The 14627-nt window shown below is 45.4% G+C and overlaps 4 protein-coding genes across 4 annotated transcripts; 2 read left to right on the top strand and 2 right to left on the bottom strand.

The window, feature by feature from the left end:
• Positions 1-2075: 2075 nt before the first annotated feature.
• BDB00DRAFT_941821 (uncharacterized protein) lies at positions 2076-3587 on the bottom strand (the record flags this gene model as incomplete). Its single annotated transcript, XM_053129380.1, has 4 exons — positions 2076-2650; positions 2686-2811; positions 3312-3357; positions 3483-3587. The coding sequence occupies 4 exons, from the start codon at positions 3585-3587 to the stop codon at positions 2319-2321; spliced, it is 609 nt and encodes a 202-aa protein (XP_052975434.1). The 3' UTR covers positions 2076-2318.
• Positions 3588-6867: 3280 nt separating this feature from the next.
• On the top strand, positions 6868-8172 carry BDB00DRAFT_876717 (mitochondrial carrier domain-containing protein; the record flags this gene model as incomplete). Its single annotated transcript, XM_053127514.1, has 3 exons — positions 6868-7011; positions 7148-7300; positions 7399-8172. The coding sequence occupies 3 exons, from the start codon at positions 6868-6870 to the stop codon at positions 8170-8172; spliced, it is 1071 nt and encodes a 356-aa protein (XP_052975433.1).
• Positions 8173-8996: 824 nt separating this feature from the next.
• Positions 8997-12263, top strand: BDB00DRAFT_771278 (6-phosphofructokinase; the record flags this gene model as incomplete). The annotated part of the gene is made up of 5 exons (XM_053119945.1): positions 8997-9293; positions 9434-9764; positions 9856-9923; positions 10017-10263; positions 10378-12263. 5 exons carry the CDS (start codon positions 8997-8999, stop codon positions 12261-12263), a joined length of 2829 nt encoding a protein of 942 aa, XP_052975432.1.
• Positions 12264-12467: 204 nt separating this feature from the next.
• BDB00DRAFT_636323 (uncharacterized protein) lies at positions 12468-14404 on the bottom strand. Its single transcript, XM_053118116.1, has 4 exons — positions 13894-14404; positions 13136-13769; positions 12893-13034; positions 12468-12810 (listed from the first exon to the last, which is right to left on the bottom strand). The coding sequence occupies exons 1-4, from the start codon at positions 13934-13936 to the stop codon at positions 12673-12675; spliced, it is 957 nt and encodes a 318-aa protein (XP_052975431.1). The 5' UTR covers positions 13937-14404; the 3' UTR covers positions 12468-12672.
• Between the last annotated feature and the right edge of the window lie 223 nt (positions 14405-14627).

Here is a 14627-nt window from a genome sequence, read left to right as displayed (position 1 = left end):
GTTCTCGATTTGGTCTGCTAAGTAGGGGAGACGGGGAAAAGCAAAATGGAAAAAACTGAAGAACAGAGCTTTTTATGGGAAGAGCTCGACACACCATTAAGCGAAAAAGTCTTGTTCCTTCGTTCAAGCGTCCTTGTCAGCCCCTTTTTGTGTCGATTGGCTTTAGTACTTCTTTAGTTCTTGCAGCCACAGCTAGCGCAAGTGCAGCTGGTTCCACAGTTGCTATGATTATTATTTATATAAACAATGAAGCGTTAATGTTAAAAACAAGAAGGAATCGCTTGCAAAAAAAGACGCTTCACTTGGTCTTCATAAAGTTCATCACAGTTACAGAAACTTTTACTTACCCGCAGCATTTACCATCACCTTGTTGCATGTTGAATAATTTGTTGAGAGAGTAGAAGAGAAAGAAAAGGGTCAAATTGCCGTACCCACTCCCCTCGTCCCTCCGCTTTTATATAATGACCGTCATCATCTTGTTACACAAGCATTATCGCCCTATGTTTTTCGAGTCAGCACAAATCTCTCATGACCCATATTACCGTTTCCAGTACTCGCATCTGCTTCCGCTATCCGAACCTTGAACTTTATTTAGTCTTGACGAGCGAGGGACAGCCCTTTGAACCCTCCTAAGATATCAGCTTATGTACGTACACTTGTTGTTGGGGAAGTCATATTACCTCTCTTTTTCACTACTAACTACTTATTGGTGGCATATCTCATCTTGTTTTCCGTCACCTGGCTGGATTTAGTTTATTTCGCACCATCATAGTATGTCGACTGACCGACCCATGAAAAAAAAAGAAAGTTATACAGCATCTTCATTAGATCAATGATGAGCAAGATGCATAACTATCGCTGTAACACACAACATACTAGGTGGCTGCGAGCGATGTAGTACATAATGTCATCACCTGAATAGATGGTCATGATCTATTTGTAAATATCGTCTTTCTCTTTCTTTGGGTCTTATTGGCTTAAAAATAACGCAATTCTCTCTGTTATCCTTCTCCAAGCGACTTGGCTGCTTCCTCTATGCTAGTACTAGCAAAGCGGCCTTGATGGTCTTGAATGTATTACAGAATGTTTACTCATATTGTACGGGCAACATGATCCTCTGGTGGTGATTATACGTGCTCTCACCAAGTATCAATGGCCGTCAAGACAAAGTATCGAATGCTCTGTCCGTATATGTCATTAGTTCTGAAACGAAAGTGGAAAAATGATGTGCGACTGTAAGCACGAAAACTACTTTTGAGCGGATGAGCTTCGCGAAATAGACTACAAAGTATTGTTCGAATTTTCAACGTATAACAATTTGTGTCTTCTCAGTCTCCACTTTCCGCCATCCATAGACACAGAGATGGAATTACAACAATATCATAAAACATTCAGCTTCCATACAAAATAACGCCTTTTATCCACTATATATATAGGGATTCACCACGGTAAAAAAATCCTCGCAATCCTCGCAATCCGCGCAATCCTCGCGAGCTTTTGAACTCAGTGTAGTACCCCAAATACCTATTTAGTATTCTGGTGTAGCCATCAGTGGTCAACGAGCAGACACAATAAAATCATACCCATTACTATAATTATAGGTAAAAAAAGAAATGTATTCATTGGGGATATGCAACTACAGTCATGTATCTTGGCGAAGGACGCATTTAACGACTACTAGGTGCATATCCTGAGCTTTTACGCTTTCTAGTAGTACGTGGCTGTTGCTGCTGAGTCGACAAGGATGATGAAGGAGGCGGGGCGGGAATGGAGGAAGGAGAGGCGGTCGAGGTAGAGGAAATATCAGCAGTGGTAATGGCAGTGGTAGGAGCGGTAGTTGTAGTAGTGGCAGTATCATAGTAGTGATGGGGAGGGCGAAAGGAGTGGAAGACGAGGACGCGATAGCAACGTGACTAAATAAGCAGACAGTACGTTAAAAACTAATATAAAAATCATAGCATCAAAACGAAGATAATTACCTCTCTTGAGTCGCTTGATCGTTGCTAATGGGTGCCTCAAGATCGCTAAATAAAGAAGAAAAATATTTTTTAGACAATATTAAAGAAATTCATGAGCTTACAATGACATTTGCGATCTTGTGGACATCGATTGGCTGGGGGAGAGAGCGGGACCATCTTCAGCGGTTAATAGCATTGAGCTACAAATTCCTTTAAGTTAAAAAATGAAACCACTTGGAAAATTTCTTTAATGTTACTACTAATGATTAGTATTTGCTTCTCGTAGGCAACGGAGAAACGAAGTGAGATATGCTACTATTCGATATAAAAAGCTATCAATATATGTCTTTTATAGATATGTTATGATGGTTTTTGATTCCCGTTCTTGGCCGTTGCTTCCTCACGGCGGTCATCATTCCCCAAGTGCATCTGGAAAAAGTAGCGAGTAACCCAGTTGCTCTCGCAGTTGTCCAGAGGCACTTGGTACACCCTGGTCATCCGGTCCTTGTACTGCGCCATCTTGTGCAGTACCTTGGCCTTATAAAAAAAGGTCGTCTTCAAGTCTAACGAGAGTTTCTCGCCCCTCGTCTTCCTCCAATCCTCAATGATACCAGCGGCCTCTTGCGCGGCCTCATTGTAGAGCGTCAAGTAAAAGTCTTCGCCGCGAAGACACACGCGCGCAACGAAATAGTCTTTTACGTGCTGAGCGGAAACTGTCCTATCTTACCTGCATCATTGAGAGGGGCAGTGATGACGCCTCCCTCTGGAATGCGTGGTTCGCCTTCCGGTAAATGGAAGGATGCTGCGACTTCCACATCACTTAAACGTTGTTGCTGCGGCTGTTGCTGCGGAACTGATCCATTGATACCAAGATGTTACTCGATAACCGTCAATCGTCGCTCGATTCGCTCCGAGTTTTCAAGAATGCGGAGAAGAAGACCGGTTTGAATAGATTTGCTGGAATTCATTGTAGGTGAGAACGGTGAGAGTGATGCCGTGAAAGTGTTGTAAAGTGTAAATAAGTGAAAGCAACGCGCGTCGTCATATCTGCAGTAAAATTAAATTCTACTCTGCTGCACATATTTGGAAAGTGTGTCGTTACACATGTGCCAAAATTTGCGCGGATTGCGAGGATTGCGAGGATTGCGAGGATTTTTTCGGTGGTGTGATTAGCGTTGTAATCATACTATTTGAAGATGCCATGAACAATGTAGGCAATGCAACGGCTCGTGGATATAACTTTTTATTCTAGTAGCGTAGCATTCTTTTATCGCATCCTCTCCGCATCATCGATAATATTATGTTTAAATCAAAATATCGAGAAAGTGTTGATGCAACTTGCACGACCGTTACCGTCAATGTCGAGGAGTGCACATCTGTTAAAGACAAAAAAATCCCTCTATGTACTAATCATAATACCGCTGCTAACAGTACCACTATCGCAACTACTTTAGTCGATGATGACGATAACAGCAAAAAGGAAATACGTCGGCTGAAAATCGAACTTCACATCATACCGCTTACTTTGCTATATTTTACTGTACTGTATAAACCCGGGTTTTTGGATCGCGCCAATATTGTTGTCATATGACTTATGAACTGATGAGGGCTAATGCAGAACACGATCATGTTTTTGCATGCATGATTGTTTTTATATCTGCACAACCAGAAAAATATTTACACGCAGTTATTAATTACAGCTACAAACGTTTTGCTACTGCAACATCAGGATATTAGCTAATGCCAAGGTGGCAGGCCTGACGGACGACATCGAAATCACCGATAATGAATATAACGGTGCTGTATCTGTATTCTACGGTGGATATGTAAGTAATCAACTCTATAGCAATTCTAATGTGTATCAAAGCAACAGAAAAGATTATAGAAACATTACTACACACGACGTTTGCTGTGTTTGTAAATATAGGATTTATTACAAGTCGCTTCAAATATGATGGTCGACAAAGTTGGTCCGAAGTGGTGTCCAATAACGATGATCGTATGGGGTGTTATCTTGGGGAGTATGGCGGCAGTGAAATAACCCGCAGCTGATCGTAGTACGCTTCCGGCTTGATTGTGCACAGGTAGAGTATGGTATTTTTATAAAGGCCAATATCACATACAGAAAGGAGATTTGCTTGTTGTGTGGCCGACTTGTTTGTCGGAATACAACCTTGAGAAAGGTCTTATAACCCATTCACTGTTTCCTGTTTTGGTTGGACCGGGCTAGTTGCATGTGTTACTTGCTGCTTATCTGTTTGGGACTCTAAGCGTGAGGTCTCCACACAGATGTCTATTTCTCTCAGTAGCGCTAGCATAGCAGGTGTAAGTCATATCACTCATCGGTAATACTAGCAGTAGCAGCAGCAAAAACGATAAAGCGAACTCTGCTTGGTTTACTTTCCTTTGATATAAAGAGTCTCAATTACTTTACATACATTTTTTGGCCATTGGTGGTTTGCTGGAAAGTATGCTATAGTATAGCGACACGCTTAGATTTTAATTGCGTCATGTGGCTAATGAATGCGATTTGATTTCTCTTTCTTTCATTCTTGCAAAAGTAGGCGTATAGAATCATGAATGGTATGGAAAACTACAAAGGGCTCGCTGGCCAACAGCGGAATTCATCATTGAAGCTATTCCGACGGTAGTTCTTGCAATCGTAAGCTAAATGTAATTTATGATCCAGATACGTCAACAAGCTGCGTGTATGACATACACTTGGCATTTAACGCCACTCACAATTATTTTTTATTCATTATTTGCTTTCTTTGACAGTTCTGAAACGAGCACGAGCAAAAATTGCTTATCTCCCACAACAAGATTAGCACCGAGAGCACTGATGCATTGTTTGAAGAAGAGGAACTCGACCATCCCAATCAGCGAACAACACACTTTGTCACTCTCCATCTCCTGTGTTCTAGACTGGAAAATTTGTTGTTTTGCAATTTTCTACAGTATCTTACCGTACTGACATCGGTGTTCAGCATTGGATTATTTCTATCAAGCATTGCCGGAGGGTCTGGCTTTGGCCCTCTCGTAACACGAATGAATGACTGTGCCACCAAATGTCACTTGTAAGTAATAGTGTCAGCATGATAGTTGCGAATGCTCTTGACTACTTCTCTCTGTGTTAAAGAATTAACAATATCATACTCTTTTGATATACAGGTGCTATTGCGGGGGGTCATCGGGGCTATCAGAGTAAACTATAATGTAGAATGCAGGATGCACGTCGCTGGATCCTGTATTTTTTCAATCCTTGGGTTCGCGCTTCTCATCGGACTGAGAGGTCAAGGTCTAGCTGGAAGCTGGATGATACGTATTACATAGTTACTCTAGCAGCCACTGATGTATCTACAGCCAACCCCGCTGCTGCATCCTGGTTCTCTATCGATATTATCACGACCAATAAAGAAGAGAAGACGTTTTTGGGAGAAAAGGTATCAGAATTTAACAAAATATTTATATTATTAATGTAGACTTTTAACATGTATCATACAAATTTTTTTCTAGCATTCGGATTCTAGATACATTGCAAAAAATGCCCAATGGGGAGCTATTGTTTACATAGACAAGGCTGCAGTACATAACACCATTGATAATAAAATCTGATTTAGGATAAAAAATAAAAATTAGTTTTTTGCCGGGTTAAAGTAATCTACGAACAACATACTCGACGTACGATATCAGAAACACTGGCTCCTGGGAAGCTTATTGGTACACTTGTGTTTTATTGTGAGTATACTCGTTAGGGATTTTTGGGGGTTGTACATCATAACAGCGTTTGGTTCGTGTGCTCGAGACAGAGACGGCTGTAGACATGGTTTCGGAGGGCATCCCAATATCAAAAGATTGATATTATGTGGGGTATAGATACGAAAAAAAAAGTGCAATTGCTGTTCCTTACATTAATGATAGGAAAGGACTCAAGTCGATTACAAATCAGACAAAAAACGACTATTCTTAAGGTTGTTGTCCCTGCAATAGTGCATCTTACAAGAAATGGAACGCAAGAATATCTTTACCGGGAATCTATGCCCCATTGAGAAGATAGAAAATCTCGTTTACTTAATGCTGCCAACAAAAGGCTCGCCGTCTAAGACTGCGCGCCAATGGATGTCCCAAATGCTTTGGATGAATAAGCCGATGAAGTAGGCTCTTGTGTTGTGTTAAATCGCAAGTTCACCCATATGTAATTTCGCGTCGGGCAGCTGGGACGGATAGACCAGTTGAGCGGCAGTCTTCCGTGAAGGTCCCTTTACAAAGAAGTGTCGCAAGGATTCAGTCGTCTAGGCAAGTAGGACATACAATAGCTCCTTAATTTTAGCAACGGTGGAAGCCATTATTTTATGCATGGAATGGCAGCGCATATTGTACAAGTAGTGGCAATTACTGTCGACAACAGCCTTTTCCTGCTTTCCGCAAGGCTCTAACCTCTACTAAGCAGAATGATGTTGATCTTGTTCACAATTATCTTACAACAGTTGTTATGACATGGCAGATTGTTTTCCAATCGAAGCTCGCATGAAGAACGACGCTTCCATTTAAGCCGCACTTACTGACGATCAGTGTATGTGATATAGGTTGTACTTTGCTGACTTTAACTTTATTCCAAGTCACATTGTGTCATTTTAGATTCACGGCCGACCCCACAATCTAGGCTTACCCAAAAAATTTATCTTACTGATCTTTTTTCCCTTTTTCCTTGTCAGTTTTTGACCACCTAACCGTACGGTTGATTAAGCGAGTATCCTTGGCCGGCACCCTCTCCATTGCCAACCCCCCCTCTCTTTTTCATTCTTTCATTCTATTCGTACATTCTGCTCGTTTTGTCTCCCCCTTCCTATTTCCATTCCGCTCTTCTTACGGTGTGTTCTCTCACAAAGCACGAAACAAGTAAATAACTATGGAACACAGCCAACAAAACCAGACGTTAACGACTGCAGCCAGTCAGTTCTCGACGTCACCGTCGGTCGTACTGCAACCACAACAAGAAAAACAACCAAAGTCCAACCTTCGTCGTCAACTGGATGATTTATTATTTGGATCTGTATGTTTCTTATTACTTATTCTCTCTCTCGAGACAAGTTGCAGTAGATGGATGACAGGGTGGTGGAAGAAGTACACCCTGGCAAACTACAGCGCATGAGAACCTAATCTATCTTTTTCTTATCTTAAAAAAATAGATTTCAGGCATGGTTGGCAAGGTTGTCGAATACCCATTTGATACGGTTAAAGTTAGACTGCAAACACAGCCATTAGATCGTCCCTACTACACTGGACCGTGGCATTGTTTAACGTCGACGGTCAAGCAGGATGGAATGCGAGGATTATTTACGGTGAGTCACTTTTTAAGTGGATGATTCATATCCAATGTTCACAAGTGAAAGGAAGGCGTCCTTACTGACGAAAGATTGCTTTTGACCAATGAAAACAGGGCATGGCCTCGCCAATGGTTGGATCGATGATTGAAAATGCTGCTCTCTTTGTTGGCTACCGACAAGTACAACGATTGATCCGTAACTACTCTGCCACAGCCGAGGAACGGGAAGCGATGGCCAAGATGAATGAACAAGACCTACCACCGCTCAGCCTACCACAGTTGGTACTTGCCGGTGCATCATCCGGCGCGCTGGCATCCTTCGTCCTCACACCCGTCGAACTCGTCAAATGCAAGCTCCAATTCCAACTAGCCGAGGCAAGCAACAGTACATTAGCAGCAACATCTCGGTCGTCAACGATCCGATACAGTGGTCCGTTGCATGTGATCACCTATACCTTGAAGAACCAGGGCCTGAGCGGGTTCTATCGCGGCTACCTGGCTACGCTGATACGTGAAGCAGGCGGCGGTGCCTTTTGGTTTGGGGTGTACGAGTATGTGTGCGAACTCATGCTGCGCCGTCGCAACTCGACCAACAAGAAGGATCTCAGTGCACCTGAGCTCATGCTGGCTGGCGGCCTCGGTGGTGCGGGCTACAACTTTTCATTTTACCCAGTGGATGTGATCAAGTCGCACATGCAGACGGACCAGGAAGTGCTGGCGGGCCAGAACACACGTCCACGGTCGTTCATGCAAACGGCGCGGGAAGTGTACGCAGGAGGCGGTGTCAAGGGGTTCTACCGAGGATGTGGCATCACTGTCGCACGGAGCATACCAACCAGTGCCATCATCTTTTTGACGTATGAGACGTTGTCGGAATACTTTGGTTAAAAGCAGCATATATGCCACATACACTACTACTCACTACACTTTTGCTTTATTATATATATATTTTACACCAACTATCTAGAAAGAACACCAAAGCATTCCCCTTCCATTCTTCACACTACTCGTTCCGTTCTCTTCTTATCCGCATTGTTGTCATTTCCTTCGCATCTTATCTTCCTTTTGTATTGTAAATTTGTTACTTAATCAGCATCACATATAGTCGCTTCGTTTACGTCATGTCAATGAATCGCAGGGTTCCCCTCTCTCTCTCTCTCCGCTCGCTGGGTTACACCAGCCCGATCCAAAAAGCCTGTCTTTTCAATTGTTATTGTTGAGTGTATGGTGTGATCTTGCGTATCAGCAAGCCGTATAGCATCATCAACAACTGCACTACTATAATCGCGTGTTTTTTTCTATATTTCCCACAATGCACACTGGAAGATAGAGAGCATAGAGATCGGGCTGAAAGAAGTAAAGGGTACCGTGTTTTTCTTATCTAATCAGCATCACCCATCATATTTCAGTGTGTCGGTGTGGATGGTGTCCTCACGCCGCACGCCGATGGAATTTTGGGGGGCCCTCTTAGTGCGTATATAATTTTTTCATCAACCGCGATCATCTCTCTCACTCTTCTGTGTTTAAGCATTTCATCGGCTTTGTTTCCTTATTTTTCCCGCAAAATTCAGTTTACGCGCTTCTTTTTCCGCTTCTTCTTTTCTCTCTCTTCATCTTTTTGCTGTGTCAAAAACAACGACACCACCACCACCACCACCACAGCCAGACCAGCGGATCATCTTCCTCCTCCTACAGTAGATAGCATCCTCATCATGCCACACGGCCTCTCGCATATCGTGCTCCATGCATGCACGCCCGACGATTTTGACCACACATTGAACTTTTATACCAGCCTCGGCTTTGAACAGATCTTGGACCAGCGGTACACAGACGGCGCAGACGAACGACGCGTCTGGCTCAAGTTGAGCGCAGTGGAGCACACGCTGACGACAGACATCACCTTGAAGCTGACCTTGACCGCGTCAGCCATGCGACGTGACCAGCCACCTGCTGATTTGGACTGGTCCTTGGAAGAAACTGGCATTGTCCTGTCGACTGCCGACATCCAGGTAAAGGGGACCGTACCTCTGTGCGTGTGTGTGTGTGTGTGTATAGGCAAGAGAGAGAGCAAGTGTTTCAAGGAGGCAGAGGAAGGAGAGAAAGAGAGAAAACAGAGTTCTCAAACGTCAAGGGTTGGCACACTACGTAGCAAGTCAAAGTCAAACTCGAAACAATTGGCGCTCCCTACCAAGAAAAGGACATCCATCACAACCACAAGATTTATGCACTCGACCCCTTGGAAAACCTCATTGTCTTTACCGACAAGCCTGCCTTCCCGAGTCTGCTCACCCAAGATCAGGCCAGCCAAGGCGTCCCTCCGCCCGTGGATGCTGCCGCACAGCCCGCCACGCGCACCCGCAAGATCGGTGTCCTGACATCCGGTGGTGATGCGCCCGGTATGAACGCTGCTGTCCGTGCTGTTGTGCGCTACGGTATCTCCAAGGGATGTGACGTCTATGCCATCTACGAAGGCTACCAAGGTATAATCTGCTCTGAAACTACTTGTTGTTGTTGTTGTATCCGGACCCACGTGAATTTCAGCATACTGATACTGATTATGAATTTATCCAGGCTTGGTGGATGGCGGAAAGTGCATTCGTAGGATGGATTGGAAGAGCGTGCGTGGATGGTTGGCTATCGTAAGTTTTTTTTCTTCTTTTCCTCTTGGCATATAGAACACAAGTGGATCGTGTGATCGTTACACTTTGCTAACTGTTCAATCCGGCAACTAGGGTGGTACGACCATTGGCACAGCTCGTTGCATGCCATTCAAGACGCGTGAGGGCCGTTTACAGGCTGCCGAGAACTTGGTCAAGAAGGGCATTGATTCCTTGATTGTGTGCGGTGGAGACGGCTCATTGACAGGTGCAGACGTGTTTCGTTCGGAATGGGGTGGCCTTGTCGATGAATTAAAGCAGAGTGGCAGAATCACGGCAGAAGAAGCTGAGACGTACCAGCACCTGACGATTGTCGGACTTGGTAAGTGCCGCAAATCCGTGCCAGTGTTTTTATCATGCGTTTTGTGTGGACATGGTGATGAGACACTTTCACACGTACTGACTAACACGAACGACTTGGCTGAACTGGGAATAGTGGGCAGTATCGATAACGACATGTCCAGCACAGACATCACCATTGGCGCGGTGACTTCGCTACACCGCATCTGTGAAAGCGTCGATTCGATCAACACCACGGCCTTGTCGCACTCGCGCGCATTTGTCATTGAGGTCATGGGCAGACACTGCGGCTGGCTGGCCCTGATGGCCGGTATTGCTACTGGCGCAGACTTTGTGTTTATTCCGGAACGACCTCCCGCAGGCGATGACTGGGAAACGTCCATGTGCGAAGTGACACAACGCCACCGTGAACTCGGCAAGCGCAAGACGGTCATCATTGTGGCCGAGGGTGCCATTGACCGCTCGCTGAACCCAATCAAGGCCAAGCACATCAAGAACATTTTGACAGACAGACTTGGCCTGGACACGCGTGTCACGACCCTGGGCCATACCCAACGCGGTGGTTCTCCTGCCGCCTTCGACCGTATCCTTGCCACGATCCAATCCGTGGATGCCGTGGAAGCCGTCCTGCGCTCCACACCCGACACACCCTCGCCCTTGATCGGCATGAGCAGCAACAAGGTCACCACCGGTCCGTTGATGAAGGCCGTCGAGCTCACACACGAAGTCGCCAAGGCCATCAGCGAAAAGAACTTTGCGCGTGCCATGGAGCTCCGCGATCCACAATTTGCCGAAGAATACGAAGCATACAATGCAAGCACCATTCTGGACGACAAGTCGCGCTTGTTGCCCGAACACCAGCGTTTGCGTATCGCCATCTTGCACGTGGGTGCTCCGGCCGGTGGCATGAACGCTGCCACCCGCACAGCCGTCCGCTATGCCTTGAACCGCGGCCATCGCCCCTTTGCCGTGTACAACGGCTTCCCCGGCCTTGTCCGTGGCTCGCTTGAAGAAGTGTCGTGGATCGGCGTGGATGGCTGGACGTCGCACGGCGGCTCAGAGTTAGGCACCAACCGTGCTGTGCCCGGCAAGGACGTGGACATGGGCATGGTCGCATACCAGATGCAGCAGCACAACATCCAGGCCCTGCTCTTGATTGGTGGTTTCGAAGCCTTCTCGTCCATGATGAAGCTTGAAGAGGCCCGTGAAAAGTACCCATCGCTGTGTATTCCCGTGTGTCACATCCCCGCCACCGTCTCCAACAATGTCCCAGGTACCGACTATTCGCTTGGTTCAGACACGTCCCTGAACGCCATTGTCGAGTCCTGCGACTCAATTGCCCAGTCGGCACGCTCGTCGCGTCGCCGTGTGTTTGTGGTGGAAGTCCAGGGTGGCAAGTCGGGTTATCTGGCGGTAGAGGCTGGCCTGGCCACGGGTGCCAACACGATCTATATCCCCGAAGAAGGCATCTCCCTCTCCCGCTTGCAATCCGATGTCAAGCACCTGATGGCATTGTACATGGATGACGATGCCGACAAGTCTGAAGGACGTATCATCTTGCGAACAGAAGGTGTCAGCGACACCTACACCAATGATGTCATTAGCAATATCCTAAAGGACGAAGGCCATCAGTTATTTGATTCCCGAACAGCGGTCTTGGGCCATATCCAGCAGGGCGGCACACCTTCGCCCATGGATCGTATCCGTGCCACCCGTCTGGCCATGCGTGCGATCCAGTTCATGGAGCTCCACTCGTCTGAAGCGCTCAACACTGCGTACGAAGGCAGCGCCAAGACGCCGCCGGTCGAATTGACAAAGACCAAGGACTCGATCGCGGTCATTGGTATCTCTGGTGTGGATGTGGTGCACAGCTCAGTGCAGGACCTGTTGCCAAAGACAGATCTCAAGAACCGTAAGCCGCGTGGTGCTTGGTGGTACGAGCATCGTCCACTGGTTGATTTGCTGTCGGGTCGTGGTTTGTTCACCGCTCAAGCTCAAGCCCAAGCCCAACAATCAAATTAGAATATCTTCTGTCTTTCTCTCTTTTTCCTCATCGCATCTTTTTGTTTCATTCAAACACTCTATCCCCCATCCTTTTCCATCACCACATTACAACGATTCTTCTCTTTAGTGCAAAATATACACAAATATGCATAGCATGTCTTTCATTTCTGTTAGAATGACGGTTTCTTTTTTTAAGTACAAGGGTTTCAAGGGCCTAAATGTCTCCTGCAGGGACACAAGAGAGTGAATTTCTTTCTTAAAGGACGAGAAAAAGAAAGGTGCAAGAAAGAAAAAAAAAAGGCCTCGAGTATAAGTATGGTATCTACATTGGTTTTGTTGTTACGTTTTCTTTTTGTTCAGTAAGGTTGTGTGCTGCATCCGGTGAAGACAAGTGATGGGAGTGGGAGAGTGGGATGTACACTGTGGGCTAGGCGATATCTTCGGTCAATCCCTTCAGTCGTTTTCGATATCCGTTTGCTGCGTCTGCGCAATCATCACAGTACCATGCTCCCTTGGGAGGTGCGACGAGGCCTACACAAGCGTAATGGAACCATTCCTTCTCACACTAGCAGATGGGATTCAAGTCAGCATTAGTCTGATGATGCTGTACATAGTGCATGTTTGAAGCGAATGGAGATAGCACTTACATTTTCTCCATCACACGCAACCATATCACCGAACGATACTTGGTTGCAGATGCAGTATCGAGGTTCATTGGGATCAATTTCCAGTTCTGCCAAGGATCCGTGATGACTTATTGATGGCGTCGGCCTTGAAGAATGATGTGTTCTATCCACAATCAGCATAATCAAATCAATAAACCCATCTGCCCGCCACAGAACGATTCTGTCCATCATTTCCCTTTATTTAAGAGAGAGAGGAACACATACCGTTTCCTAACAGATGAAGGTCCCAATGAAGATCGTTTTCTTGGACCACCACCACCACTTTCGGCACCATTCGTCCTCCAACTACTGCCATCATCCCATGCACTGTTAGACGGGTGTTGTTGCCTTCGTCTTCCATTCGTGGTTGCTCCTGAATTTACTGTTGCTGTCGACGTTGCATTCATTGTAGCAGCAGCAGCACCACCACCACCACTATTTGTAATCCAATCGCCTCCATCAAGGCCACTTTTTGCCATTTGTGAATCAATACGTTCAATGTGTTTTGAAACGAGATCGTACATGCGCAATGCTAACTCAATCTTTTGATCTTGCTTTTGTACTGCGCTTTTATATTCCTTATCGAGTTGTAATCGAGATGCTGCAAAGTTGACAGGTGGGTTGGCGTTGTTTGTACGTAAGACTTTGGCGTAGGATCGTCGATGTTTTGTATATGTTTCACGAATCCCTATGTATGCGTAATGTTGCCTTTCAGTTATCCCATTATCATCACCATCATCATCACCATTCACGCAAGAAAAAAATAATAATGTTGGGTTTTTTTTACGTTGAAAGTCTTCATCCATATTGCGCAGCTCTTGCATATTTTGATCGATCTCTCCGGGTAAATTTTGAAGACCTTGAAAAAGCATATATTAGATTACACAGAAAAGAAAAACAATTAAAAATAAATTGTTTGGAGAAGGCCTTTGCTGTTATCCCGATAGATGCTGTTTGCAAGAGAGAGTAAAGGAGATCCTTACTTTCTACGTAATCTTCGAAAATATCGGCTATGGATGCACTCATGATAAATATCAGATAGCGTGCTATAAATTGCTCTTGAAGATGTGGGGGGAATGAGCGAGAATTGAAAAAGAGGAATTAAAAGGTGAGGGTATATGTATATACACTGAGGATGGTGAATTGGTGAGGAGGAGGTGGGAGCGAGGAAGAGAAAGAGAGCGCGCGCTCTTTTTTTGATGGGAGAAAGAAAGAGAAAGAAAATGCTGAGTTTCCCGCTTTTTTTAAGGCACTTTAAGATTTTGTCAAGTCACCCAAGGACAGTCCAACAACCAACTCGCATATCGTGGAACAACCGGATTAAAGAAGGTTTAGCTAGTCATACGTCACATAGAGTGGCACACTGCCAGTGTGTATGGCATGTTATCTGTAGTCTATGATTTAGATCTGTGTACTGATTTCACATATACCCAGCGCACGCGAAGAATGTGGCCGTGGGGTCATCAACTATGCTAGAATTATGCACTACATGATTTGACGACGATCCAACAAGGAAAAGAGAGCCCTTATCGAGCTCAAAGCATGTACTTATCACAGTACAACGAGTGGCATGATGGCACATATGATGTGGTTGCGTGACAATAGAGATCAGCGTCTAGCATATGTATTGCAGCCGCCCTTTTTTTATTTGCGGAGAGAACACGATCACTGGCCTTTCTTTCTTTCTTCTGCAACGCAAGCAAGAAAACAAAGGGAA

The sequence above is a fragment of the Zychaea mexicana genome (assembly GCF_025766255.1).
Source record: "Zychaea mexicana strain RSA 1403 chromosome Unknown BDB00scaffold_94, whole genome shotgun sequence".
NCBI classification, from domain to species: domain Eukaryota; kingdom Fungi; phylum Mucoromycota; class Mucoromycetes; order Mucorales; family Lichtheimiaceae; genus Zychaea; species Zychaea mexicana.
Note: the sequence above shows the minus strand (reverse complement) of the source record. Positions and strands in the feature narration are given on the sequence as shown.